General features: G+C 45.0%; 1 protein-coding gene across 1 annotated transcript in view; it reads left to right on the top strand.

Annotated features, from left to right (window-relative positions):
* The window catches only part of cfap58 (cilia and flagella associated protein 58), a gene marked incomplete at both ends in the record, with an annotated part of 123,713 nt that overhangs the window by 16,599 nt on the left and 79,410 nt on the right, over positions 1-27,704 (top strand). Inside the window, 3 exons of the mRNA XM_080843349.1 lie at positions 1,073-1,264; positions 11,639-11,800; positions 14,432-14,578. Coding sequence (XP_080699475.1) covers positions 1,073-1,264; positions 11,639-11,800; positions 14,432-14,578 — 501 coding nt within the window. The remainder of the gene's footprint in view (positions 1-1,072; positions 1,265-11,638; positions 11,801-14,431; positions 14,579-27,704) is intronic.

Below are 27,704 nucleotides of genomic sequence, written 5' to 3'. Positions count from 1 at the left end.
TTACACTGGGCTTTTTTAAACTGTTAAGGAGGTCACTCGTCCAGTTCGATTTTGATTTTGAGACTTTTGGAGGTGGGAGGGGGGGATGTAAGCCATGCATCATAGGTAGCAGTATCTTGGACGTTAACTTAACCTCTATTGCACAGATAGCAACAAATTGCGGACATGTGTCTAACTATAGTATAGCTGTATTGCCGTAATGTTAGCTAGTTTGCCCCAGTTCGTACAGTGGCCTACATCCAAATTCTATTTCTGTTATCTGGATACACAGTAAAGTTTCAGTTGGCAGAGCACAGTGTAAGTAGCCGTTTGTTATCTAAGGTTAAGTTGGATTATACACTAGGCCTCCTTATCGCTCTCAGCCTATGCCCTCTGAACAGTCTCCCGTCTTAGGCTACATTCTTCTTGCCTTCTAATGTTGGAGTCCTTCCCTGCACTGAAATAAAACCACGGCATAGCCTGCTGGGTCAGCATCTGTGTGACGGACACCTTTACAAAAAGAAGACCGTTCAGACACCCAATTCATTACTCAAAGCTTAAAAAAATACCTCAGGCTCCTGTTAGAAGGGCATTATATAACCTGCATAAAGAATTCTTATATCACTTTTTTTTAAAGTCACAAACAGAAGAATTTAAACTTCTTACGCTTTTGGTTGGGGACGTCGTGGCCCCAGACCGTGGCCCCAGACCTCTCAGTGTCACTTCAAGGTACACCGTCAGCCACAGTTCCTGGCTCTAAAGTCTCTAACTCAACTTGACTAACCAGCAAGTGTTGTGCAGTTGCGAGCGCATAAGGAGGCCCAAGTGAGTGCTAGGCAGAGCCCCCTGCTCTCGAAAACATCTGTGCAGTGTATTATATTATATCGGTAGAAATGCTCCTTCAGAAGGATGGTTTTCCACTCTGTGCTGTGTGCTTGTATCACGTGGGTTTTATGTGCATGGATTTTTGAGACTAAAAATATCACAGTTGTCCTAATATGTAGACCAGTGGTGATTGCTACCAATTCAGGAAGAGGTTTCTCTCTCGTCTTCATTTTGTCTGATGCTCTGTCCTCTGCTCCCCCCCCACCAGAACATGATCAAGGCGGCCAACGCCACAGAGAAGCAGATGAACATGGTGAAGCTGCACGAGCAGTCCAAGAAGAACCTGGAGCAGGAGATCATGAACTATCGCGACGAGGCACAGAAGCAGCGCAAGATCATCTACCAGCTGGAGAAGGAGCGCGACCGCTACATCAACGAGGCCAGCGACCTCACCCAGAGGGTAGGGGAGGCCACTCACACACACACACACACACACACACAGGGGCGGCCCTAGCACATTAGGCGCTCTAGGCGAGCTTCACTCCTGGCGCCCCAATTGCAACTTTCAAACGCTATTTTGCCTTGTAAGACTGCAATTATTTCACATAAACACAACGATCGCAGCAAATAGACTGTGTTACCGTCACACACCTGTATAAACTCAGTCCCAACACAGAACAACGACATGCAATAAGAACAGTAAGGAACAGGTACATCGTTAGTGCATTATCACACATAGAAAAGTATATGCGCCCGCCGCACGGCATTATGGGGCGACTATGCCGGCATGTTACAGTCAGTATTATCATTATTTGTTAAATTTAGCTTTGTGGCGAAATGTATTTCCTCGCTTCAATGTCGTTAAAAGAATACGTTACTTTGCGCATAGGCCTATGTGATATTGTTGGAAGAAGTTTGATTTGTAATTAGTTGCAACAGACGAGGACCTGTCGAGCGGCTGTTCCCATAAATCCATGTACATGTTCTCATTCACAATAATGTTTGATAACCCCCTGAAGAAGTTGTATTAATGTTTTCCCACGTGTTGTTTATCTGCTCATTATACAGTGTTTCTCCAAAATCAGTTTGATCTGTGAAATACTGTGTTCATCATTAGTGTTTTCATGATAACATATTGTAGCAACCCTTAATGTGTATTGTACATCATAAGTGGACTTCCCTGCACCTTGCGGGGTTGTAATATCATTACTGTCACCTGTCTTTCCGACGGTAAAGAAATATTTCGATTAGTTCTGTGATCCGGACCGTCTAGTCATGCACGCCGTTGGGGTTAAGCCTCTTCAGAGGATACACACACATTCGCACCAAATGTCTCGCTATGCTAGCATGATCTAACAACACCAATGAAGAACATAGCCCTCCGTTTTCGAGTTTTGGCTCATTTTACCCTAAAGTTAGATTTATTTTATTATGTCAAAATATTGGTTGGAGATATAGAAGGAGCGCCAACTTATGCGTCCGGGAAAAAAAAAAAAATTGTGTTTTTTCTTTTCTTTTTCGGGCGCATTATTTGGCGCTCCCCCTCTAGATGGCGCTCTAGGCGGCCGCCTAACCCGCCTGTAGGAAAGGCCGCCCCTGCACACACACACACACACACACACACACACACACACACACACACACACACACACACACACACACACGCATAAGTCTGGAAAGCTTAAGTCATGCAGGGTTTGTATTGTTCTCTTCTGTTAAATGGGTTCTTTCCCAGACCTGTCGTTCTATATCTTGCCATGCATCTTAATGTGGTGTTAGAGTAATGTGCTAATGTGTTTTGTCCTATGTGATTGTAGTGATAATGATTTTCATTCAAATTTAAACAAATGTAATTATCTTACTGCATTAATTTTGTAAGTCATTAGGTGCCATAACAGCATTAGCCATTATGTATCCGTTTGATTTTTTTTTACCTCAGCCAAGGACGATGTGTATTCGGTCTGTCTGTCTAGTTTGTCAGCAGGACTACGGAAAATCCCCCCCCCTAGATTTTCATGAAACTTGATGTGAGGTTGTTTACGTAAGGATAAACCCATAACATTTTGGAGCGTGTCCGAAATCATTCATCAGCCATTCAAATCAGCATTACTGGTGTTGCTGAAGTGAACCGGGTTTGCCAGGTACGACACACCTAACAGCTGCTAGCTCTCTGTCTGCTGGCCAGCTAAGGGACTGGCCCCTCTGACCAGACCCACCTAGATGTGTTCGAGGCTGCCTTGATAGAAGAGACGTACAACTAGGGGAGGCGCACTCACAAACCACCCCCAATTTCAGTCTCTCTCTCCACTCTTTGTAATTTCCAAGACTTAAACAAAGAATTTGTGGGCAGAGGCTAACAAACACACACACACACACACACACACGCACACACACACACACACACACACACACACACACACACACACACACACACACACACACACACACACACACACACACACACACACACATATTCTAAGCAGAGCTCAGCTCATATCGGAGTGGAGTATTCACAGATCGGTGTGTAATGTAATCCCACCATAAGCTGCCGTTGTGCTGTGCATTGCTCTGCCTCTTAGGGGACATCACTCAGCGCTCACGACACCACTCACTTATTGACTTGTATGCTGTCGCGTCCCTCGTTGAAACTGGATGTATAGAAGATGCACACAAGGCAAGCTGTTCAGGGAGACAGCAGTCACTGATCCATTGGGATATGAGATCTGCATTCATATAGTAGGCTGTGTGTGTGTGAATGAGTATGTGTGTGTATTAGGGATGGGAAGATTCACCGGTTCGCATCGATGCACCGGCATAAAAGCTCACGATGCGATGGCCCGGATCAAAAAAGTGTGCACCGGATACAATGTGGAATGAATCGCGATGCATCGTTTCTAACATTTTTGCATCGGTATAATCCGAATATAAGACCAATAATATTATATTTAGATAGATTCTTCCTCTCTAACTGTTTCTTAAGCGCGCTCTCACCTCCACTGCTGTCAATGGCCGATTCTCGTGAAGGCTATCATTTTCTAAAATCTCTCTCTGCCTGCAATACCGCTCTCTGCCTCTACGCAACTTAATTAAGTGCAACTTCGGCGCTCTCACAGGCAAAGACAGTGGGATAAATTACTGTTAACGGTGTTTTTTGACTGGAAGTCTCCAGAAATCTGTTACCGTATTGAACGAAATTAAAAAGAGTGAACGTGCCGTTCAGAGTCACCAGAATGAACACGTTCACAGTATCGTTCATCAGGCAGTAATACAGTAGCCTACGTTCAGTTCACGTTCACCAACATTATGAACGAGTTCAGACACAACTCTGGCGATTGATCCACGTTTCAAAAAACCTGACCTTCTTGGAAGACCACGGCACCAAGACAAGATATTGATTAAGATAACAGCAGAGGCGGTGATGATAGAGGAAGAGGTAGGATTATACTCCATATACCGTAGCTAAACTCTCTATTTGTTACTTGAATTTACCTGTATCTTCCTTAAATTGGAAAAGGAAATCTAGCAGCTAGTCTCCATTATACTGAGTTTTGCCAGGGCCAGGCAGATGAAACAGAATTTGACAGGAGCCCACACAAAAAGGAAGAGAGAGGTTTGTTCTGATAGGAACTGTGCCAAAAGTTATAAAACAATGCTTTCAGCCTTGGTAAAGAGCAACCTGTCCATCCCAGCAACAAGTGTTCCCTCTGAAAGAGTGTTCAGCACAACTGGTGACATAGTTACAGCACAGCACAGTTTGCTTTGTTTCATCCTGATCATGTGGATCAACTCATATTCCTAAAGAAAAACCTTAAAATAGGACAAATTAGTTAAATTTAGTGTGTGAGGCAGTTGATCCACTGGTTTAGGATGGAGAAAACTGTGTTGTGACTGGCAGGTATAGTTTAAAAAAAAAATTACATTCAGAGACCACTAACACACACACATACACACATAGGTACATGTTATACTTTGTCAGAGACCTTGTTAATGAGTTGTTGTATGACAAATAAATGAATCATTATGTACCATATTAAATTGCATAGAATTATATTATTTTGCATCGCATCTCGTTGAATCGCATTGTGTCGAATCGCACTGCATCGCAATAGGGGTGAATCGTATCGTATCGCATTAGTAGCTGCTTTTATGTATCTTGAATGTATCGGATCGTTGGCAGTGCATCGAGATGTGTATCGCATCGTCCTCAGTGATGAGATGCACATCCCTAGTGTGTATGCATGTTGGTGTATGCATGCATTCGTGTTTGTGTGTGTGTGTGTGTGTGTGTGTGTGTGTGTGTGTGTGTGTGTGTGTGTGTGTGTGTGTGTGTGTGTGTGTGTGTGTCTGTCTGTATGTATATGAGTTCATGTTTGTGTGTGTGTGTGTGTGTGTTTGTTCGTGTGTGTGAGTACAATGTGTAATGACAGCCATGCCCATGAGCTCAGTTGTCAGTGCTGATGGCGGCGGCAGTAAGACTGAGCACATTAGAAAGGCTTGTCTGTGCGGGCACTGTCATCGGTGTGACGGCACGAGAAGCTGTTTAGACCCAGGGCGCAATTACCGCCTGTGCGGGATGAGCTCACTTTCAAACAGGTGTGTGTGTGTGTGTATGTGTGTGTGTGTGTGTGTGCGTGACTAAGTGCCTGAGCATGCCTGGGTGGGGTTGTGTGTGTGCTTGAGTATGTACGCATGTACATATGCAAGCATATGTTGGTAGGTTTGTGTGTGTGTGTGTGTTTTTATGTGTGGGTAGGTGGGGTAGAGTGTTTGTTTTGCGGTAGGAGGTACGGTATGAGGGTGACCACGTGTCCTTGTGGTCATGTCATTATTCTGTAGTTGGATTTAAACCTCTCTTGTTCGGTGTGACAGCTGTACCCTCTGCTTCCTGAGCGAGGCCCCCGTGTCCGTCAGTGGGATTGGAGGTGGCCCTGTCAAAGCCTGTCACAAAATCACCCAGCCGAAGCCCCTCTCTGTCGCCACCATCCTCTGGCCACTGTCCAGAGGTGTACTTTAACTTACCACATTGATTTTATTTCAAGCTTTCTGTATTTATAAAAAAAAAAAAAATGAAAAAGACTGCACCGCAAAATAAAACCTGTATTGCCTGCATTGGTCTTGGTTCATGCAGAGTCGGCCATTCAGCAGCAACAGCAACAGCAGTTGTGTTTGTCACGTCACGTAACGGCAAGGCTTCTCGCCGCTGCTTCAAGTTGCGGCGGCACTTTTCCTCTTCAATCTCATGAATATTTCAGGCGTGTTTAGGGTGGGGTGGCAGGTTGTGTGTGTGTGTGTGTGTGTGAGGTGTGTGAGTGTGTGTGTGTAGGCGGGAACCTGCCAGCGGAGCACAAACGAGGCTCGATAAATCGATGGCGTCAACTCCACAATCATCGCTGCGCCGGGCTCCAGCTCCACTGAGCATTCCTCAAGCACGTCTGATTCATTATCCACATTATTCATTCCAAGGCCCACTCCCTCCATTGGGTCAGCTGCTAAACAACAATGTCCCCCCCACCACAAACACACACACACACACACACACACACACACACACACACACACACACACACACACACAAACACTACACATTAATAATTAAAACACACTTACCTCACCTTCAAACAACCACACCTTTAAAAAAAAAAAAAACACACAGACACACACACACACACTACACATTAATAATTAAAACATACTTACCTTAACTTTAAAACAACCACACCTTTCAAAACACACACACACACACACACACACACACTACACATTAATAATTAAAACATACTTACATCACCTTTAAACCACACACAACCCCCCCCCCCACCCCCAAGTCCTCACCATGCCAACCTTGAATTTGATGGCCTAAACAGTTGGTCACCGCAGGCAATGACTGTTCGGTAAGAGGGAAAAGGGAAAAATCAATGTTTTTTTATTGGAAATCATTTATGCAATAATGGTCTGTTATTCGCCATGGCAAAGGGTTGAGGCTCAGCCTGAGAGAGATATGAATCACAGCATTTTATTTTCTAGCAAAATCAGTTGTTGTCTGGATGGTGAGCGTTAGTTTTAAATTGTGTTTATATCGTGTCACTTCCTTACAGTGTACACTGTGGCCTTACTTAAGCGGGTCTTGGATGGAGTAACAAATTAAACTCAACTGTCGATCTTTTTTTCTTTCTCAACCTGAGAAACTGTTTAAGGGGCTCGATGCAGTAAGTCAGTCACTGATAGGGGTTGTGGTACCTTTCCCTCTAAATGCCCTGCTTATGAAAGGGTCAGTGAAACATACTGAGATAACGACTCAGCCGCCCTGTTCTCCTGCTCTCCCCTCCCTTCCTCTCTGCTCTCCTCTCGCCTCTCCTCTACTCTCCACACTTCTCCTCTCGCCTCTCCTCTACTCTCCACACTTCTCCTCTCGCCTCTCCTCTGCTCTCCACACTTCTCCTCTCGCCTCTCCTCTACTCTCCACACTTCTCCTCTCGCCTCTCCTCTACTCTCCACACTTCTCCTCTCGCCTCTACTCTACTCTCCACACTTCTCCTCTCGCCTCTCCTCTACTCTCCACACTTCTCCTCTCGCCTCTCCTCTCCACACTTCTCCTCTCGCCTCTCCTCTACTCTCCACACTTCTCCTCTCGCCTCTACTCTACTCTCCACACTTCTCCTCTCGCCTCTCCGCTTCTCTCCACACTTCTCCTCTCGCCTCCTCTTCTCTCCACACTTCTCCTCTCGCCTCTCCTCTACTCTCCACACTTCTCCTCTCGCCTCTCCTCTACTCTCCACACTTCTCGGGTGATCTTCTCACATCTTTTCTCCCTCTCCTTTTTCTCTCCTCTCTCTCTCCTCTCCTTCGCGCTTCTCTCTTAATCTTTCCTTGTTTGTCCACTCTCCACTCCTCCCCACTTCCCCCTTTACCTTTCCTCTCCTCTTTTCTCCTCTCTTTGGCTCTTTTTTCTCTTCTGTTCTGCTCATCTTTCCTTGATTTCTTCTCTCACTTCACTTTTTCTCCTTCATCTTGCTCTGCTCCTCCTGCTGTCCTACTTTTAACTCCGCCGTTCTGCCGGCTTACTAGCACGTCCTCGTAGATTACATGCCAATCCACCGTGTGGCGGCGAGACTCCTGCAGCTCGCTGTGGTGGGATTAGCCGCTGCACGTAACAGCAAACAAAGCTCTTTAAATGTGAAGGCATGAGAAAAACAAGAGAAAAGAAAGCAAGAAATGTCACCCAACTCCTTGATATCTCTCTCTTTCTCTCTCTCTCTCTATCTGTCTATCTCTCTTTCTCACTCTCAATAATTCTATGACTGCTTAAGCACGTTTTGTTCTTCTTAAGTTCCATTATTATTATTAATTTTATTATTATAAAGCTTTGTTACCTATGGTAGCCTTTCTTCTCTCTCTCTGTTAAAAACAAACAAATGTTTTAAACAAATGCTCAGGTGCGTTGCTTTTATAGTGAATGATGAGTATGATGTATTAGCACTCAAATAGGCTACATGGACTTTGATTAGTATATCAGCTCCGCTACTCTGATAGCCTACCTTTTTTCCCCCTCTAAACTAAGTGAAGACAGCCTGCACATTCAGAGTAGTCTGGTTTAAGTTTGGCTCTTTCTACACAGCATGTCATGAAACTATATTAGATGCTACTCTAGCCTGCAAGAGGCAGCCAGCTATATTATACCAAAGCAACTCATTATAAATGTGTGCGAAGTTCTTATACTTTTACTGTTCATTTTAGATTCGTTCCATAGTGTGTCATTTTAGGAATGCAATGTGATCTTCCATACGTTATAATTTGATCCATTGCATAATTGGATTTAGACTAGACAGCACTGTTCTTCAGAGGAATGCAGTTGTAGAGTTTCTTCCCAGACCTCGGTAAGGTGCATTGCACACAAGGGGTGGAGATCATCAACTCATCACTCAACACCGTCTGATTAATGTTTATAGCAGTGTGTGTATTCTGCCTATATGTGCCAGAATAACCCCCCAAAACAATGTTGCTGAATTATGTAGTCAATTAATTTTCCATGGAGCAGCAGGCATCGGTGTGCTTGGCAGACTAAGGGAATTGAGAAGGTCACAGAGTTGGTCGAGCAGCAAAGCAGTATGAGCTTCAGAGAGGTGGAGAATGGCAGAGAAACAACATGACGCATATCAAACATCACTGATGCAAAATCTCAGCATGACCAGTGGAAGAGAGAGGGAGAGAGAGAGAGAGAGAGAGACAGAGAGAGAGAGAGAGAGAGAGAGAGAGAGAGAGATCAGGACAAAAATAAAGATAAATATCACCGCAAAAGGTGATCATTGAGGTTGGAGAAGAATTTGCGGCAGTGGCACGCAATGGTGGAGTTAGAAGGGGTTCAGTGGCTTCAAAGGGAGAAATAAGGGATGACATTTTTTGAAAAAATGTCACAAAAATGTTGTCAAATAGAGCACAGAATTAAATCACTGTAGAGTAAATGGTTCTTGACATACAGCAATGTATTTGTAAAAGTGCCCCCCTATTTACAGAACTTTGTAGTACCACTTTGAGCACCATTATAGTGAGCTGAGACACTTGGGTTCTATGGGCAATTGTGAATGAACCTATTACATTCCATGATGATCAGCCATTCACACTAGCAAATATGGACTGCTGAAATTTGATTGCTCACCATTTTTGTTGAGCAAGTCGATTGATACTTCATGACATGTTAGCATAAGTTGTTAAGTCAAACCAGAAAGAAATTGTAATGTACAGTCTAAGCTGCTCTTGAGATACTGCAGTGTTTTTAGATAAAGTGCCATCTATGAATGAAATGGCACAATTTGATGTGCTTCCAAATAATGTGGTGTATATTTTTACATCACAAGATATTAGTCATAGAGTCAATAGGGGCAACACGTTAAAGTTGGTCGAGTCGAACGATCAGCCTAGTTCGTTTTACTTTTCACTCGCAACTTATTTAAATTAGAGGGAAAGTTTGCTGGGGGTAAAAGGTGCATTAGATACGGGAGCTTTCAAGTAATCAGATTTTTGTTTGACCCCATGTGGTTCTTGAGATACGAGCCAAAACGTAAACATGCTTTTTATAACTCCCCTTGGACCCCTAATAACTAGATAAGCATTACCGCAGGAATATGTGATTGCGTCGTGGCAAGAGAGGTCCATGATTTTTCTTCAATGCAAGCTACATGGATGTGAATGCTTCCTTGTATGCAAGAATGGTTTGACACTTCTACCCCCTGATAGACAAGGCGTGGGAGACTGCCTCATGTTCGCATACTTGCATGAGCATATAAGTAACATAAATAATCATTATTTCAAAGGACGTGTTTGCATGGGTAGAAAGCTGGGTCAGAGCTGTTTAGAAAGACAATTGCTCCGTTGACATAAATGGATAATTTTTTCCCCCACTATATGGCACGCGCCGCAATTAATGGTCTGAGTCAATGCAACTGTATTGGTTTTATTAATTAACTATTAATTATAGTTCATAAATCCAAGTTTAGTCAAACAAGTATTTGTACTTATTTATTAGTTATTAGGCATTTCCCTCTTTAATAGCATGGGCTGTTTTTAAACAGATTTGAGCCTAAAATGTCGATTTAAGCCTTAAACTGTTAAGGTTTTAATTGTATTCACTTTATGTATATAATCATATTGCTCATAACTATTATCTCGGTTTACTATAGGCAGAGTTCATGGTAAACTGGTAAACTCAGGCTCCGAGCTGTGTGTAGAAATGCAAATGTTTTTATTAGTTGGCGTAATGAAACAGTCTTATATGATACAATAATGATGTTGACAGTATGTCACATTTTTCTCACCTGCATACCTGTCAAGTTAACGTGATTGAAGCGTGACAGGTATGTCAGAGTTTGAGCCGCGTCGATATTTCCAAAGCACTAGCAGATAGGGTTCCAGCAGCTGGGGGGATTACATCTTCCATATTTTTGTACCACATGAAAAAGAAAAAGAAAAAAATGAAACTCTGTAAAGTGTAGGTTGAGACTTTATGATGAGCATTTGTGTAGAAGTGGAGACAGCATGTGAGACAGCATGCACTGTAGTTCTTTTTTTATTAGATGGGTGGGTGGGTGGGTGGGTGTGTGTGTGTGTGTGTGTGTGTGGTGTGTGTGTGTGTGTGTGTGTGTGTGTGTGTGTGTGTGTGTGTGTGTGTGGTGTGTGTGTGTGTGTGTGTGTGTGTGTGTGTGTGTTTGTGCAGATGCAATACCCAGCCTAGCCCACCTGTATACATGCCTCCGCCTTCTTGTCACAAAGGGAAGAGAAGACGTCGTTCAGTTCTTTTTTGACAGTCATTTATTTATTTATTTGTTTTTGTTATGGCAATTATTTAATGACTGAGCGCAAACAGTAGTTTGGTAAACAAGAGCGCTAGCATTCAAAGGACCACATTTCAAAAGGAGCACCCATGATTTGATGTCAATCAAATGATTTGTTAGTTGTCATCTTCAGTAAGTTGCCAGGCACTTAAGTCAAATGTTTACAGAATGGGAAATGTCACCCTTAGGTATATTTCAGGAATCTTATTTTGACACTTTTATTTGAGGAGCTCATTTCTGTCTGTTTGCTAAGTTTACTTATTGATGGGCATGTTTGCATGTACTTATTTTTTGTATGTCATTTCAAACCATCAGATATGTATTTGATTTAATCATTATGAAAGGATTTTCTGTTTGTGTAGATTTGTCTCGTTGTAGACAGCATGCAGGTTCATAGTGTGTAGTGAGACATTTGTTTAAATAATGTAGTTTTCAGAATTAAAATTCTCTCTCTCTCTCTCTCTCTGTCTCTGTCTCTGTCTCTCGCTCTTTCTTTTCCACCTCAACAGGTGTTGCAGCACATGGAAGACATTAAAGTGCGCGAGATGCAGATCTTCGATTACAAGAAGAAGATAGCCGAGGCCGAGACCAAGCTCAAGCAACAGCAGAACCTCTACGAGGCTGTAAGGTCGGACCGGAACCTGTACAGCAAGAACCTCATTGAAGCCCAGGTGCGAATTTCTTGATGCTTCACACCCCTATACAAATGCAATACATGTCCTCATTCACACACACAAACACACACACACACACTCACACACACACACACACACACACACACACACACACACACACACACACACACACACACACACACACACAAAGAGGTAGGTGGAAAACAAAAGAAAACACACGCAGATACACATGCATATTAACAATCCAGCATTTCTCGGACATTCGAGTGCTTCCTTTTTCCCACACACACCTACGCATAGACACAGACACACACACACACACACACACACACACACACACACACACACACACACACACACACACACACACACACACACACACACACACACACACACACACAACACACACACACACACACACACACACACACAAACACACACAAATGCACACTCTTGTGCCGTAAAATTGTGCCAAAACAACAAATGGCCCTGGGTTTTTGCCAGAAAACAGCATACTCACAGAAAACAAACTCACTCTGAAGCACACACAGGTGTCTCTGGCACCTCTCATTGGCCAGCCGTGCACGTGTGGCGGTTGAAAGTTATTAATTGTGTTTTTTTAAATGCACACCGGGGTAGTGGAGGCGATGAGAACGTAGTGTCAAGCGACTTTGAGTGTTTCACTGGGAGTTGGGTTATTTCACTAGGCCTCGAGTTGCTGCCAGACACACATGCACACACAGGCACACACACACAGGCACACTCACACAGGCACACACACACACACACACACAAGCGCGCACACACACAAACACACACACACACACACACACACACACACACACACACACACACACACACACACACACACACACACACACAATGCCTCATGAGTTTTAATAAACCCTTAATATGGGGCCATGTGAACTCTGCATGTCCTCCCAGTAGAGAAGAAATGAAGGGGAGGGGACAGAAAGAAAGAAAGATAGAGAGACAGGGAGAGATGGAAGGATGAACAGACAAGGGAGAGAGAGTATGAGAGGGAGCGAGACTCTTATGATAGGAGAGCCGAGCCAGTGAGAGGAGACACAAAGAGAGTGAGAGGAGGCTGTGTTGAAGTGTGAGAGGAGACTGCCATGTTGAAATTACCAGACGATCTCCAATTTCATAATTTTAATAGATTTATTACAATTTCCAGATAAAACAATCAGCCAGTTAGCATTAAAGACATAACAGAACACTGAACGTCTAAGAGTAAAGACATGTACCTTGGAGCAGAGACGTCTTCCTACTAGCAGAGAGCAAGAGAAGCAGAAGTTAAGCTATAAGCTAAGTGTGAATATGACATCATTTTGGCATGATCTCCCACTCTACCAATCAGAGGGCAGGCTGACCCATAACAGCCTGAAACACCTTCATTCAGTGGTCTGATAGGCCATCACTAGCAACAATCGTCATGTCAGTATGACATATTGGACTTACTTAAATACATCCGTAAATAGACATATTAATCAAACACACCATGAACTTAACACACTGGCTACATCACAAAGAGTCTCTGTGGTCGTTCATTGTTCACCGCCACTCAGCAATGTCATTTCGACCGAGAGAGAGAACAGGTTTATTTAAGGACAGTAGCTTCAGAGGACATGTTCATATACCCTTAGTCATTAACTCACTGTCCCTAAATATGAGGGATATTTGTAGCCTGCAGTCAGTCTCATTAGAGTGAATACAGATGACTGAAAAGACTGAAAAAATCACACCTGCCAGATATGTACTCTTTAAGGCCAATTAATAGTCCAGACTACAAGTAGTGCTCAACAACCAAACAATTGTTGTCACAGTTGTTGCGGCACTGTAGGCTTTCATATTCCTGCCCCAGAGAGAAAATGTCGCAATAGAACAATCTGTAGTTTCTATGACAACTTGTAAAGTAAACACAGCCACACACCGTGACCAGTGCAACACACCAGAATGTAAAAGTTTGACTTGCCAATCCAGTCAGAGTGCACAACGACGCCTGTGCCCTTCAAGTTTTTTGTCGTACGCAACACCGTAGCAGACACAAATTAAGTTTGTTGAGCAACACTATGAAGGTATTGGATGGACTATGAACTGGCCTTCATTTTTCTTTCTTGTTTTTAGTCAGACAAGTTTCTGTATTGGACTTGTTGTTCTTCCATCTTCCATCTTCATTACATAGACAGAGTCAGAGTCAGAGAGAGAGAATGACGGAGAGGGAAAGAGATAAGAGGGGGGAAAAAAGAACTTTAGGATAAAAGCTATGATGTCAGGGAATGACATATTATTTGGGGGGTGTATAAGAAAAGGACAGCCCCACATTCTTTATTCCTTTTCTTCCAGCGAAGGCCTTTTCATCACTCGCTCGTACCTGACATTGCTCTACGTGACAGACGCGTAGCACTGATGGCTGACCTTGCCCAGTTGCAGGATAACTTTGCGATTGTGGGATAGTGAAAGATGATGATTCTTCTATTTTTCTCTCTATCTCTCTCTCTCACTCTCTCGTTATAGCATCACTACATTTTTGTGTTCAAATGTGTGCATATTATGTGATATGCGTGTGTTTTCTAATATGTGTGTGCTTGTGTGCGTGTGTGTGTGTGTGTGTGTGTGTGTGTGTGTGTGTGTGTGTGGCTATAGGACGAGATCACAGAGATGAAGAGGAAGCTGAAGATCATGAACCACCAGATCGACCAGCTGAAGGAGGAGATCAACAGCAAAGAGTCCGCTCTGGTGAAGGAGCACCTGGAGTTCCAGCGTGTGGAGAAGGAGAAGGAGGTTCTCAAGGTACCGCTCTTCGCCCAAACTCTCTCTTTCTCTCTCTCTCTCTCGCTCTCTCTCTCACACACACACACACAGACACACACACACTCTCACATACACACACACACACACACACACACACACACACACACACACACACACACACACACACACACACACACACACACACACACACACACACACACACACACACACACACACACACACACACACACACACACACACACACACACTCACACACACTCACAGAGACACACCAAACCGTATCTCTCACTAGGTCTTTCTCTCAGTTCAACTCATTTTAATTCAAAGTGTCTTTATTGGCGTGACTGTTCACAGGCAGTGTTGCCAATGCAGCAGACTCGCTCTCTCTCTTTCTTTTACTTTCCTTCCTTGCCGTCTGTCACTTCTTCTCTATCTCTCTTTCTCTTTTCCTCTCTGATGCCAAATTCAAATTTAACAGGGCCTCGCTGGCATTTAAACCTTAGTTCAGGCCCTGTTTTTTAAATCTCTGTCCTGTTTTTTATATCAGTTATCCTTTCCCCCTTTGTCTTTCTCACTGAGTTTGTATCCATCCAACTATCTCTCGGTTCCCCCTCTCTTCTTTTCTTCACGCTGCTGTCCCATTTCCAGCGTTTCTCCATCCAGCATGGATCACAGTCTTTCATTATATGTTTACATGTGTAAGGGATAATGTGAAGTCTGCTGGTCAGTATAGAAAAATAAATTCCAACAGGGCGAACAGGACCCCGACACTCTTTTCAAGTGATTTGTGTTGCTGTTCAGTGGCTTCCGCTCAGAACAAACATGCTGACTTCAAGTAAGCGGAGTCGTATAATACATATGTGGAGGAGAGCTTCAGTGTTTTTTTGGCCTGGGCCCTATTTTCCCATCTTTTTTGCTGGGGACGGGTACACCGCATACGCTCTCTTCTCTTTGGGAACAATTTGAAACGCTGGCGCTCATGAAAAAGACTCTGTAAGGACACTCTAAAATGTGAGAGTTTTCTGAAAAATTGGAAAGCCACTTGACAGAACGTTTACTAAAACCTTTATTTCTTATCCTCTGTAGCAGATAGACACATAAAATACAAATAAATGAGAGCTTAAACATTTGGCTTTAACTGGACATTATTCTTCATGACATTTTTTTGTCAATAGACAAAAAAAATGAACTGTAAAAAAAGCGTCACTGCAAGAGCATAATTCAATTCAATTCAATTTTATTTGTATAGCGCCATAACAATACAATTGCCTCTCGGCGCTTAACAGAGCCCAGAGCCTGAACCCCCTTAGTGCATGCACAACGGCAACAGGGGCAAGGAAAAACTCCCTGTTAGGCAGGACGAAACCTTAAGCAGAACCACGGCACATAAGGGGGGACCCATCTGCTTGAGGTCGGCCGGGTGGAGACAGGAAGGTGGGACGGAGGGAAGGGGGGAAGGGGAAGGGTTGTGTGGCAGAAGGGGAAAGGAAGCAACAGGGGCAATACACAGCCAGCATTTGGTCACTGGACATATGTATACATACATCTGGTGGTAAATACATGATACAGACAAGACCAGATAACTGTGCCAATAGGGTTACTGTTACAGGGGTAAGGGATGTAGAGACAGAGAGACATTTCGGTGGAGGCAATAATGTATATTGTATATAAAGGCTAGCATAGGGTATTGGGTAGAGAAGGTGTACGGCAAAGCAGTGGCGGTGGGTGCGGTTGGCCGAGGGTTTCTCTAGGTAGACCAGGTAGAGAGACTACGTGCAGAGTGGTGGAGTCGGGGAGGGATAGTTCCACTTCCATCAGCGATTGGAACACGCCTGGCTCCGGGGAGGCAGTGGACCTTGCAGGGGCCGCTTGTTGAAGGGGGGGTGTGGACATCTCGGACCATGGAGCTGCCGATGACCAGAGTGGTGGTCGTCACATCCAGCGGGAGAAGTCGTCGAGGGGATGATGACTGTGTTGAGGGCCCAGGATGGGGAGCAGGGCGGCGTGGGCGATGCTGGTGTTGCTCTGGAGCCGGTCTGCAGGGGCGTTTCGGGGCGGGCTGAGGAGGGGAGTGATCAGGCCCAGGAGGCTCCTCCTGATCCATCTAACAAACAGGAAATGACGAATCAGTCTGCAGGTCTGTCAGTCGGGAATCAGCACAAACAAACACACAGATGAATCATTTCACCAACCAGGGACATGTCACCTGTGTGTCGGTTTGCCTGTTGCATATTGCGGTACTTAGATATGTTTAGTTTTTCTGGCATTGAGCATTTTGTTTTTTGTTGTGATCTGTTTGCCGGGGCCGTACATGCATCCACTCGGCAAACAGGAAACACATTTGATGTTGCGGTACTAAATTACAAGTAGTAATTTAATTTTTTATTTTTTTATTTTTTATTTTTTTTTTGTTGTGATCTGTTTGCCGGGGCCGTACATGCATCCACTCGGCAAACAGGAAACACATTTGATGTGTCGCGACTGTAATAATAATAATAATAAAAAAAACATCCTCAAGTCATCTTGTTCTGTGTGTGAAAATGTCTATGGATGTGCTTGTCAAAGTGCTAAATCTGTCCAGCTTCATTGCACTGTCTGCAGCCACAGACGGTGGCATTGACGCAGGCATTGTGCCAGTGCCACTCCTTGACAGCACACACTCTCCTTACAGGTCCTCTTCCTCCTCTGAGGGGATTTCTCTTAGTCATGCTCAGATGTGGCTCCCTCATGTACCGTTGGTTAAGGAGCACTCCTTGCTGTTGCTGGGGTAACAAGTTCCTGTGCCAGGTCCTCCAGCCACTCTCTGTAGCCGCTCTTTGTAGCCACTCTTGTACTTGGCTGTGAATGTTTCTTCCTCCACCAGAATCCCTTATTCTGTTTGCACCAAGAGTGCCACAGGCCTCCAATTCATAACTCTTGGTGGTGTCCTAGAAAAGCTCCAACCCTTCATAGAAGTTTGTCCATGAAAAGTGACAGATTAGACCCATAGTAGGGGCTGGTTAGATCCATGACAACACAGTGAGCAACACCCATCTCCTGTGTCCCCTGTTGGTGACTTGGAGGTTTGTGACCTAGCCAGTGGGGCTCTCTGCCATGACCCACACCTTGACACCCCATTTTGTTGGTTTGATAGAGAGATACTGACAGGAGGAGAGAGTTCCTTTCACCATCATCTCATCTTGTCACCTCATAGAGTGAGCGAATTTGAATGGCGAGGTAGCTGACAGCCCATCTTAGTTTAGAAAACTTCATTTTGAAAAATGCCCGTAAATCGCCAGGCAGGTCAAACCCTACTTTGCAGTGATATTCGCTCTTGTGGTGTGGGTGATTGTTGCCCATTTTCCAGTCATCTCGGAATCCGACAAACTTGCCTAAATCCTCGTCCTCTTCCTCTTTCTCCCCCTCTTCCTCCTCCTCCACCTCAAACTTGCCTAAATCCTACTCCTCTTTCTCCTCTTCCTCCTCCTCCTCCTCCTCCTCCTCAAACATGTCTCATCCACTGATCCTTGGCTAGCGGGCCAGCAGCCTCATCATAATCTGGGCATGAAATGGAATCTTTTAATTCATTTTTGATCTCGTCCTCCAGGTAACTGCTCTACTCTACGCCATTGTCAGAAACTTCAGAAACTTTTTTGCGGTCTATATAAAAAAAACATTTCTCATAATGTTAGGGGTTCCAGGCACTGGGCTTTGTAAAGCGCCTTCAGACAATTGTATTGTTTTGGTGCTATATGAATAACATTGCATTAATTAATAGAATTGAATTGAATTGAATTGAATTGCATTTAATTGAATTGAATTGAATTGAATTGAATTGAATTGAATTGAATTGAATTGAATTGAATTGAATTGAATTGAATTGAATTGAATTGAATTGAATTGAATTGAATTGAGTTGAATTAAATAATGCATTTACCGTTTCCCACCTGTATTTTAGTACATCCCAATGCATTTCATCAGTCACAGAAAGGGAAAACAATGACATAATCTAAAACACATGCCATCCAGAGAGAAATCTGCAAATGCCCAATCATAATGGGTTCATGCAGTGATGAATAGTCTTCCTGTAGACACACTCAAACACACACACACACACACACACACACACACACACACACACACACACACACACACACACACACACACACACACACACAGACATGCATGCACGTCACCGCACCCTAAATGGATACAACCATCAAGTGATTTCAAGACTGAGGTCAGTGTGTTATACGACAGGACATGGCTCTAGTAGGAGATGAAATGTGTGCGTTGCATGGAATCATGAGAAAGTAATAAAAAATGGAGGACTACAGAGGAGCCTTTGGCCTTGCTTTGTCAGCCGTCAAAGTGGCCCCCTTATTACCAGTAAACACCTTTCATTTTCAAACAGCCTTGCTATGTAAAATGACCTTCATCCTGCTGGAGTTCAAACAAACCCCAATTAAACATTTTTCCAATGAAAAGAAAAAAGAAAAGAAAAAAAGATAAAAGAACAATTCCAGACAGATTTTCTTTGTGAATGCACCTCTTTTTGCTGTGCTTTTAGTTTTTTTTTTTTTTTTTTCCAATATTAATACCCTGTGCCTTTCAGATCCCACATCAAGACATGAAAGGCCTCAATGAATATGCATCATTATTTTTTATCATCATTACTGTTTTAATCACCAACGACCTTGTCTGGACTCTCGCAGCCCGAATCTATGGACAGCATGCACTCAGTCAGAGCGAGTGAGGGATGGAGAGTTGGAGAGATGGACTGAGAGGGCGAGCAGGGGAGAACAGACACAGAGAGGTTATGACGAAGCAAATTAAGTGGGAGGGAAATAGAGTAAGAGGGAAAGAGACAGACAGACAGATAGACAGACACAGGAAAAGACAGAGAGGAGACAATCAACAAAGGAGCAAAAAAAGAGAGCAAGAGAGAGACAGTGTGTCATAGAGGGAGGGGGAGATGGAGAGAGAGAGACGAGTGAAGTGAAGCCTTCTTAAAAACCCTAAGGTGCTGCCGGCTGCATAGCCTTGCTCTCTGGTGTTTGTGTGTGTGTGTGTGTGTGTGTGTGGAGGAGGGGCCTGGGCCGAGGAGTTCCACTAACCTGAACAGATGGATCAGAGGTGGGGGCGGAGGGGGTGGGGTGGGGTAGTGGGGTTCCGGAAGTTTCCATTGAGCGAGCAGTCCTGATGTTCACGGCTAGCTGACTTGACCACTTGGGTGGCGGGGGTATGGTGGGCACGGGATGGCTAGGTGGGGAGGGGTGAGGGAGTCCTGGTACAAACTGTGGTCTTCTATGCTGGACAAACAACACTGGACATCCAGAGGGCTGTACCGTGTCTGTGTTTAAGTGATGGAAGAATGGGCAGATCGATGAATATTTTTGTAGCTTGTAAAAAAAGCTACAAGAGGGAGCAGTGAAACAACAATATCTAAAAGGATTCCTTTGTGTGTCTGACCTACAAATCTAAAAGACCCCAACTGGCAAATTAGGGCACAGATGAATCAACAAAATGGTGCTTTTGAATTAAATGATATTTGAGTCCATTCTCTCATTAGTGTTATTTATGTGTCATGTGTCAAAGTGCCATTATTGGGCATTACTTTCAGGGCTAGTGTGAGCGATAGAAACACTGACAGCCAATCGAAATCTGTCAAATTCTGAAGGTATCATATTAAAACATGAAGGGTATTTTTGATAGGGCTTCGTTATTGTTGGTCAGTACGAATGCTCATATTGTTCTAGTTACAGATATCGTTACAGGTTTTGTTGGCAGTGTGGACGGACCTTGAGTAGTGCCTTACATTTTCACACAATTGCTAATAAATTAAAAGAATGGTTAACTAAACAGTAGAGGACATTTCTCTGTTCTCCTGCGCTCTGTTGTCTGAAGCAGGTCATGGCAACCGCCGTTTGGCGCCTAGCTCTCTTCCTGGCCGGCTGAGCGGCTTACCCAGCATGCACCGCCAGGCGCTGTCTGGTGCCCCCGCTGGGTTTCCGGCAGGCGCGATGCCTGACGGTGTCACCCCTGCACTATCACTGCACATGACCGGCTGATTGGAGAGAATGCCTGCAGAGGAAGTAGAAGCAGGGCGGCAGGGAAGCAGATTTAGAGAGCGAGAGAAAGAGGGAGAGAGAGAGAGGGAGAGAGAGAAGGAGAGAGAGAAAGAAAGAGATGTGTTACCAGGGATGTTGAGGTGGTGGTGGTGATGGTAAGGTGCCTTTAGAGAGGGAGAAAGAGAGAGAGAGAAATATAGAAAAGATAAGGGATAGTGAGGGGTAAGGAACAGGGTGTGGAGAGTGCAGGAGTGGGGGAATGAGAAAGAGGAGAGGTGTGTGTGGGTGTGTGTGTGTGTGTGTGTGTGTGTTTCGGGGGGTCAAGTTGAAGCAATGGCTATGGAGCTTAGCTTGTTATCTCATCACAAGCGCTCAGGGAGACATCCCCGGGATCTTATGGGAGAAATCCTCTTTCCTATTAATCAGACAGGAAACGAGACAGAGAGAGGGAGGGACGGAGAGGAAGAGACGAAGAGTCAGGGGGAGAAGAGAGTGAGAGAGAGAGAGAGACGAAGTGAGACTGGGGCAGAGGAAAAAGGCAGATTGAGAGCATGTTTGATGTGAGAGAGATAGCCAGTGAGCAAAAGATTGTGTTTGTGTGTGCGTGTCTGTGTGAGGGAGAAAGAAAGCGTGCAGATGGATCCCAAGCACCTGTCTTTTCTATTTAGTGGAATAATGAATAGACAGAAGAGTGCACACCACCATAAGGGGCCTCTTGCCAATAGCAGGAGTCACTGTCTCTTACTCTTTCTCTCTCTCTCTCTCTCTCCATCTTGATCTCGATCTCTCTCTCTCTCTCTCTCTCTCTCTCTCTCTCCCTCGCTCCCCTGGCCCCCGTCGGATAACATCTTCATGGAGCCGGGGCGCGGAGAACAAGCGTGACATCCGCTGATGGAGGAGCGTCGCTCCGCATTCTCTCCGGACGCCCCGCTCTCAACGTGATTCTTCCACCTTAGAAAAAAAAAAAAACAACGAAAGAAAAACAGCACAGCATGTGCCCAAAGGGGAACGGATGTTGTTGACGTCTGCCCTCTCTTCATACTTTCTTTCTTTCGTTCTTTCTTTCTTTCTTTTTTGAAGGAAGGATCAACTGGGAGTTGGGGTAATTGTTATGGGAAGCACACTGTTCTGCTGTGGCTTTGATAATTGAATCATAAGATTTGGCAGCAATCAAAAAGACATTAGCAGCTGGTGCCGCACAGTTTGATAGAAGTCTTGTATCATTAGTTTCACTTCTTACTCACGTTGGACCCATACACACACACACACACACATACACACACACACACACACACACACACACACACACACACACACACACACACACACACACACACACACACACACACACACACACACACACACACAGACACACACACACGCACACGCACACATGCACACACACACACAGGGGCGGGGGGTATGTTTATGTATACCAGATGAGATAAGAGCTTAGCTACAGTTCAGTGTCTGTGGCAGTTCAGCTTGGGGTGCTCAGATGAGGCCTCTGTGAGTCATTACCACAGTGCGTTGGAAAAGTTGACTGCTGTTCTCTGTTGTCTTCTCTTTTGCCCACTTCAAAATATCTGCAACTGTCAAACTGTGCAGAGAATTAGTTGGCTGAGAGATAGAGAGAGAAAGAGAGAGAGAGAGAGAGAGAGAGAGAGAGAGAGAGAGAGGGAGGGAGAAAGGGAGGGAGAAAGAGAGAGAGAGAGAGAGAGAGAGAGAGAGAGGATGAGAGAGAGAGGGAGAGTGGGAGGGAGAGAGAGAGAGAGAGGGAGAGAGAGAAAGAGAGCGAGAGAGCGAGAAAGAGAGAGGGATTGATCGGAAGAGGAAATGTTGACAGGAGATGGCGTCGGAGACCAAAAGGGTCTTTCATGTTGTTGAAGGTGCCAGAGGGGTGAGGAGTGATGCACAGTAAATTAAAAGGAAGAGTTGCAAGTATTTCTGCGTTCACTCTCTCTCTCTCTCTCTCTCTCTCTCACATGCGCTTGCATGCAACACACCCTTCCTCTCTTCCTCCTCCTCCTCTTCCTGTCCTGCCTACGCCATCCACACCTGCGTACTAATATCTTCTTGCCTATTAGTTCTTTCTCTTTCTTCCCCGCATCCGGATGTGCAGTCTTTCTCTCTCTCTCTCTCTCTCTCTCACCTTCTTCACTCTTCTCATTCAAAGACGGGACCCTGAAGCCTCAGTTTCTCCACTCAAATCTATTTTTCTTCTTCCTCCTCTCTCCTCTTCTCACGTCAGGTCACATTCCATTGTCATCGTTTTATCCATCTGATCTCCTCCGGGTTCGTGAATTACATAGTCTGACTATTCTTTTAGTACTTCTGGTGTCACAGGAGAAAAGTGAAAAGCTTGTTTTTTTTTTCTTCGTCCCGTCCTCCTCCTACTCTCCTCTCCTTCTGCGGCTGCTTCCTCGTGCATTTCACTGCGCTTCATTGAATGCTTTTTGGAGCCCTTCTGTTAGGCTTGACCCCTTAATGTTCCCAGTCCCGAGGTTTTTTTAGACTATTCTTTTCTTCTGAGGAAGATCTGTCAAATCACACTCTGCACCACAGCAACCACATCTCTCCCCCCACCCTCTCTCTCTTTCATTCCTTCTCTCACTCTCTTTACTTCAGTCATGCTCTTATATTCCGGTGCACACAGTAATGTCTCCATCCAGCCTTGGATGAACATGAGAACATTTGTGTGTGTGTGTGTGTGTGTGTGTGTGTGTGTCTGCGTGGAACAAGACATCACACACAGGCAACTACCTCCATTTCTTAAAGGTTAGGTGCTGTCAGTGCTTCACCTGCATAACCACTCCTTCCCACCCCCACCTGTCTCTTTAAAAAGGTCAACCACCCCCACCCCCCACCACACACACACACACACCCTTCATGTTCAGAAGCAATGAAGGAATATGATTCCCCTTCCCTCATGTTTTACTATCTATTAATTTGTCAGTCACGCGCTCTGCCACACACACACACACACACACATACACACACACACACACACACACACACACTCGCACACACTCGCACACAAACCACCAACCCCTGTTGTATTTAGCAATTGTCAGCACATTACAGCCGTGACAGAAAGTCAATACCCACACACCCCCCCCACACACACCCCCTCCACCCCTTTTGTGGAAGGTGACAAATTCCGTCTTGTCCGCACCTTTACAGAACAGGGGGAAGAGAGGAGAAAGAGAGAGAAGAAAAAGAGAAAGAGAAAGAAAGAAAGAAGGAGAAGTAGGGAGGGAGGGAGGGCGGAAAAAGAGAGCGTTGTAGCGAGCATGTTATCCTTCATTCACTGTGCTCTTGTGGAACACCAGGAGTTACAGCCATGCCTAGAGAGGAGGAGAGAATGAGGGAGAGAGAAAAAGAAAGGCCATCATCTCAACCTTCTCCTCGTTTCCCCTCGCGCTCTCTCTCTCTCTCTCTCTGTCTCTCTCTCTCTCTCTCTCTCTCTGTCTCTCTCCCTCTCTCTCTCTCTCTCTCTCACTGTCCCTCTCTGTCTCTCTCTCTGTCTGGAGGGCTTCTGTCGTCCTGTCAGAGCGGGTCAGCGTCAAAGGAGGCTAGGGTAGAGGAAGCCGACCACAGCGGCAGCCCTGGTTGCTCGGCACCTGCCCACCCTCTCCCCCCGCGTGTTTTAACACTTACACGGTCAAACAGTCAGTGCCTATCGTGTCCGAATCCTACCTTTTGCCGCTACAACAACCAAGGCCCGCATGAAACAAGACATTTTAAAGGTGAAACACAACGTCGTCTTTTATTTTTAAGATCTTCAGAAAAAAACTAAATTAAAGTTCTTCGAAGACCTGCAGCCATGGAGGACTTTTAAAAAGTAGAACGAAAAACCAAAACTAATGCATCTCAATAGTTCTGTGCAATCTGTAAGGAGACAGAAGTCTTATTACAAATATTACAAAACCTGCATATTGATTCAGATATTAGATAAACGTGGGAAGATGCATTCATCTCTGTAGCTGGTTTGTTTCTTGTCAATGCCTAGGTCCTATTATTCTTTATCTCTCCCTCTCCTCTGCACTTTGTTGTGCTTTCTTCTGGGGCACAGAGCCTCTCATCTGATGCATAGCTTACTGACCAGCTTCAAAGTTTGTTTTCTCACAGATGGCTTGTTGAGGCGAGCTTTCTGAAGATCATAAGCAGTATGGATGCTCCTTTTTGAAAGAAAATAAATAAATGCCAAGTACAAAAAAGCGGATGGTTGGACCGAATGGTTCATCGTTTGCGTCCGAGGCCTAAGAGCTGGTCAGAGGAGAGAAGGGCTTCATGGGGCTGGATAGTGAGATTTGTGCCTTTGTTGGGCCTGCCGATGATTGGGTTGCCTCTGCTGCTGATAACAAGGGACCTTATGCCTTTATTTTCCTGCCTTTTTTTGAGTAAAAAAAAAAAAAAAAACGACTTAAAAGGAGAGAAACAGGGCCTTGCCTGAGTATGGCTTTAGTTAAGGATTAATGCATAGTGTCATGTATTATTCATGTGTGTGTGGGTGTCTGTTTGTGTGTGGTGTGTGTGGGTGTGTGTGTGTGTGTGTGTGTGTGTGTGAGTGTGAGTGTGAGTGTGTGTGTGTGTGTGTGTGTGTGTGTGTGCGAGTGTGTGTGTGTGTGTGTGCGTGTGTGTGTGTGTGTGTGTGTGTGTGTGTGTGTGTGTGGTGGCGTTCGGTGCGTTTGAACGGTGTTCTGTTCGTCTCATTCATCTTGCTTCCTCGGCTGTGAGAACACCATTTTTCTCTCTTTGATACCCCCAGTAACATGAAAAAGGATGGCTTAAGGAGAGGAGTTTTAAGAGAGAAAAGGAGAGAGAGAAAGAGAGAGACAGGCAAGGAGACGAGTGGAACAAGCACGGAACGAGCGCTATCCTCTTTGAAATGATTACGCAATCAGAGAAATCTTTGCTTCGCTTGGGTGTGCTTGATGCAGACGGCATAGGCATCTTCTCTCCCAGAGGAAAAGACCTGCGTTTTTCTATGCCTTCCTCCCTCCCTCTTCACTCTTTTTTCGTCTTTTTTTTCTACATCTGTCGTTATTTCTGTCCGTTAGTCTCATTCCGAGTCATTTGTTCACTTCAGGCCTTGTCTCTCTCTATTTTTTTTTGTATTGGTCAATCTTTCTCTCTGTTTATCTGGCTTTGTCTCACTGATTTACTTTCTCCTTTTCCTTTTCTCTCTCTCTCTATCTCTCTCGCATTTTCTCCCACTCTTGTTATACCACCTATATTACAACAGAATTTGATATTTGACAGCTCACCGCAACATGCAGGGGAAAGGGTGCATCAACATGACAGTGAATCAAAAGCTGCAGTTGTCTGACAATCTGACTTTACTACAGTCCGTCTACAGATGAAAAGACCACCAGACAAGGCTCTTCTCACACACACACACACACACACACACACACACACACACACACACACACACACACACACACACACACACATTGATCAGCATTTCTCCTTATCAGCTAACAGTAGGCCTGATGTGAATGCTGTCATTCATTATGTATTGCCGCAGTTCAGGGTCACACCTGGAAAAAAGATGGGTTGAATTAAAAGTATCTTCATTGGTAAGAGTGTGAAGAAGTTGACTTCTGAGTTTGAATTAATTAAAGAAAATTAGAGTTTAATATTTAATTTGCAATTAATTTGCTTCTATCTTAGTCGCCATTGACAGAAGTTAAGCTTTTATGAGTGAACTTACCTTAACCTTAAGTTAAATTCATTTTTTTGGAGGTTGTATTTATTTATTTACAAAAAATATTCTTGATGATTCACAACATCACAGTCTTAAATGTGTTGGCTGTGTTTGACCACCACTAACTCACCCCACACCCCAATAGGCCTCTCTTCAGATCCAGCCCCTTGGCCACTCAAGCCTCTCCTCTCCCCCAGCCGGAGTGCACTGATGCTGGGACAGATTTCCTCTCATGTCCAGGTCACCCGTAGAGGCTGTAAGGGCCGCTTCATGTTGTTGTTGTTGCTGTTGTTGTGTGTGATGGTGCTTGTGTTGTCCATGGTGTCATTAGACGCACTGGCTAAAGCCCCACATCGCGCTTTGAAGAGCCCCCCCCACCCCAGAACCCCCCCCACCCCTCGGGTTGGCTGCCTCTCCTGCCCTTTCTCTCCTCTCTCCTGTGGCCCTAACCCTCGCCATACTAGTGCCTCCACGAAGAAGCAATTAGGCCACTTCATAGGAATTCATTAACATTTTAATGAACAAGGGAGTGGAGCATTGCAGTTATACAGTGCAGCACTCCCATGAGAGCCGTTCAGACCATGGAGGGCAGGGGAGGCGGGAGCTGGAGAGGGAGAGGGGGGCAGAGGCAAGGGCAGGGGAGCTTTGGCCAGTCATGCAAAAGCTCTGGATTAGAAGTGTAGGGGAGCGGGTTGGGGCGAATGGGGTGCTGGGACGAGGGGCAGAGCCTCAGGTACAGGTCTCTCTGATTACCATGCAAAGCCCCAAGTCGGCATCGATCTCTATCCCCCTCATCCTCCATCCTCCATCCTCCTCTCTTACTACTACAGGCTTCACCTGGGCCTCTCCCTCTGTGTTTTGACCGCCGGTTTGCCCAAGAGAATAAAGGATGAGAGAGGGGGAGAGATGGAGAGAGGGGGAGCAGATATGAAGAGGAGAGAAGTGTTTTGAGACGTGCGGTTTGCTGAGAGCCTCCTGTCTGTCTGTCCTCCACCTAGTGCTGGCCCTTTTTTGCCTCACAGGCTCTTCCTCATTGGTTGACCGGGAGCGAGAGAGAGAGAGAGTGAAAGCATTGGTTATTGTTCACCTGTCAATCAACCTCCCGCCCAAATGTCACTTCACCACGCAGTTGCGGATCCGGGCGATGGCGCGCTCCGACTGCGATATTAAAGAGAGCGGCGGTGAACGGAGGTGAAACCCTTGCGTAAGCAGCGCCCAAAGAGAAAACGAGAGACTCCGCAGAACGTGCCGTGCACATAGATGCGCTCCCCTAAGGGGACTCTGGGATGATGAAGAGGATGGCGTTAGTTTGCTCTCTGACTGCCATACCAAAAAATTCAGAGAGCCTAGACATCAAGGGCTAGCGGTGCACTTTTTTCGG

The sequence above is a fragment of the Sprattus sprattus genome (genome assembly GCF_963457725.1).
Source record: "Sprattus sprattus genome assembly, chromosome: 1".
Lineage (NCBI taxonomy): Eukaryota > Metazoa > Chordata > Actinopteri > Clupeiformes > Clupeidae > Sprattus > Sprattus sprattus.
Note: the sequence above shows the minus strand (reverse complement) of the source record. Positions and strands in the feature narration are given on the sequence as shown.